Below are 1,895 nucleotides of genomic sequence, written 5' to 3' on the forward strand. Positions count from 1 at the left end.
ACGGCGAAAGACACACGAGAGGGTTTAATGCATGAATATGAAAGGCTACGGGGAGGTTAGCGGGGTCGGGGGGAGGGACTGAAGCTGCGTCTGGGATTTTTGAATTTCTCTTTTTTTTTTATTATAATGACTGACCGCAGCAGAGGCATGGAGGAGGTCCATTGTGTCCCAGAGATCTGCAGCGTCTGTCTGGGTCCGGCTGCAGCCACGCACGCTAAGGCCGGGCTTTGATGCACAGCTGCTGCCCAGAGGAGATGGAGGAAGAGGAGGAAGGGAATGAAAGTGTTAAGGAGGAGGGCCGGGGGGGGGGATTAAAGAAAGGAACTCTGAGAGGGAGGAAGGGTCAGTGGGTAGAATTTTTCCTTTTCAATCTTATCTGGTGAAGATAAGATAAGATAAATTAGATGGATCACCACCCTAAGTTAAAGGTGCTTGAGTGAGATGATTTGTTGGGAGTTGAGTTCTTAAAACACAAGTGTGAGTCCTATCGTTTCAGCCAAGCTTATTAACAGTGTGTGTGTGTGTGTGTGTGTGTGTGTGTGTGTGTGTGTGTAGGGAAGTTAAGAGAAATGGAACCAGTGATCAAGTGTGGTAGAATTTTCTCTTTCTTGAGGTGCCGACACTTACACAAGACTCAATTACAAAGTGCACCCCACCGACCCCCGACCCCCCACCCCACACTCACACACACACACACACACACACACACACACACACACACACACACACACACACACCCACCCCCATCCCCCCACCCACCCAGTGTAGGGGCCAGGCTGGAGTTGGGGTTGGGTATGCAAACACAGGCTGTCCGCCTGCCCCTTCAGAGGCAGCAGAGTTGCAAGCTGCTGCTGCTCTCTCTCTCTCTCTCTCTCTCTCTCACACACACACATTCATGCAGAGAGGAATTGCATGCAGGGTTGAAGCCAGTCAGCAGCTCTTCCACATACACAAACACACGTGCTTATGTGTGTGTGTGTGTGTGTGTGTGTGTGTTTGCATGGAGCTCAAACTTTTTTGGAGGCATACTAACACACTCCCTTTCTCTATCTCTCATTCTCCCCTCCTTCTTCTCCCCCTCCTCCTCCTCCTTCTTCTCCCCCTACTCCTCCTCCTCCTCCTTCTCCTCCTCCTCCTCCTCCAGCACACCTTTGTGTTGTTTTCCTTGCCCCTCTTCCTCTCCCCTCCCCTCTTCAGCCCCTCTAGTTTTCCCCTTCCTCTCCTCTGGCCGTGCGCTCAGACAGAGTGTGCAGAGTGTGGGAGCTGAGGGCGAGCGAGATGCTGTTGATGCTACAGCTGTTCGGGCTGCACGTCTCCCTCAGGGCCCAGTGAAGACGAGGCAGCACATGCACCAGGGGGGAGAACTTCCCAGAGGAGCCTTCAGCCTTCGCTCTTTGACATTTTTACTGTCTGCCAGTTGCAATTTTCAAGACTTGTGGGATTAATCTCTTGAGCGTTTCCAGGCTCGCCACAGCAAAACACAATGAGGACCGAGTTGCGTCACCTGGTCGTGCGGTCCTGCCTCCTCGGAGCTTTGCTGTCTGTGGTGGACAGCAAGGGGACTTTCTACGGAGGCCATGTCAACCCCTACTATGGACACAGATACAACCTGTTCAAGGCTGGACTCAACCCCAACTACGTGCCAAACAAGCCCATGACCCGTCACAAGTAAGTGCTCTGCGGTTTCAGTCGTGTCACAGGGGCGAGTGTGGGTTTTACTTGGCCTTACCGCACCAAAAGGGTGTTGGGTTGAAACAGCATTCCAAGTAGCTGGAGTGCCTAATATCACAAGCATGCAGGACCCACCTCATACTGTATTTCCCCCGAGTAACACATGTCACCGGTGAGTTGCTGAAATATGGTTTTGGTTAGTCTATCGGCGTGGTAACAGATCC

At 52.2% G+C, this 1,895-nt stretch overlaps 1 protein-coding gene across 1 annotated transcript in view; it reads left to right on the plus strand.

Annotated features, from left to right (window-relative positions):
- The first annotated feature begins 1,262 nt into the window (after positions 1 to 1,262).
- emilin3b (elastin microfibril interfacer 3b) overlaps positions 1,263 to 1,895 on the plus strand; it is a 12,741-nt gene continuing 12,108 nt past the window's right edge. The window contains exon 1 of the mRNA XM_076166805.1: positions 1,263 to 1,668. Within this exon, the coding sequence (XP_076022920.1) occupies positions 1,484 to 1,668 (185 nt within the window). The 5' untranslated portion in view covers positions 1,263 to 1,483. The remainder of the gene's footprint in view (positions 1,669 to 1,895) is intronic.

This window comes from Genypterus blacodes, unplaced genomic scaffold (genome assembly GCF_046128005.1).
Source record: "Genypterus blacodes isolate CSIRO-AG114 ecotype Tasmania unplaced genomic scaffold, CSIRO-AGI_Gbla_v1 ptg000156l_1, whole genome shotgun sequence".
NCBI classification, from domain to species: domain Eukaryota; kingdom Metazoa; phylum Chordata; class Actinopteri; order Ophidiiformes; family Ophidiidae; genus Genypterus; species Genypterus blacodes.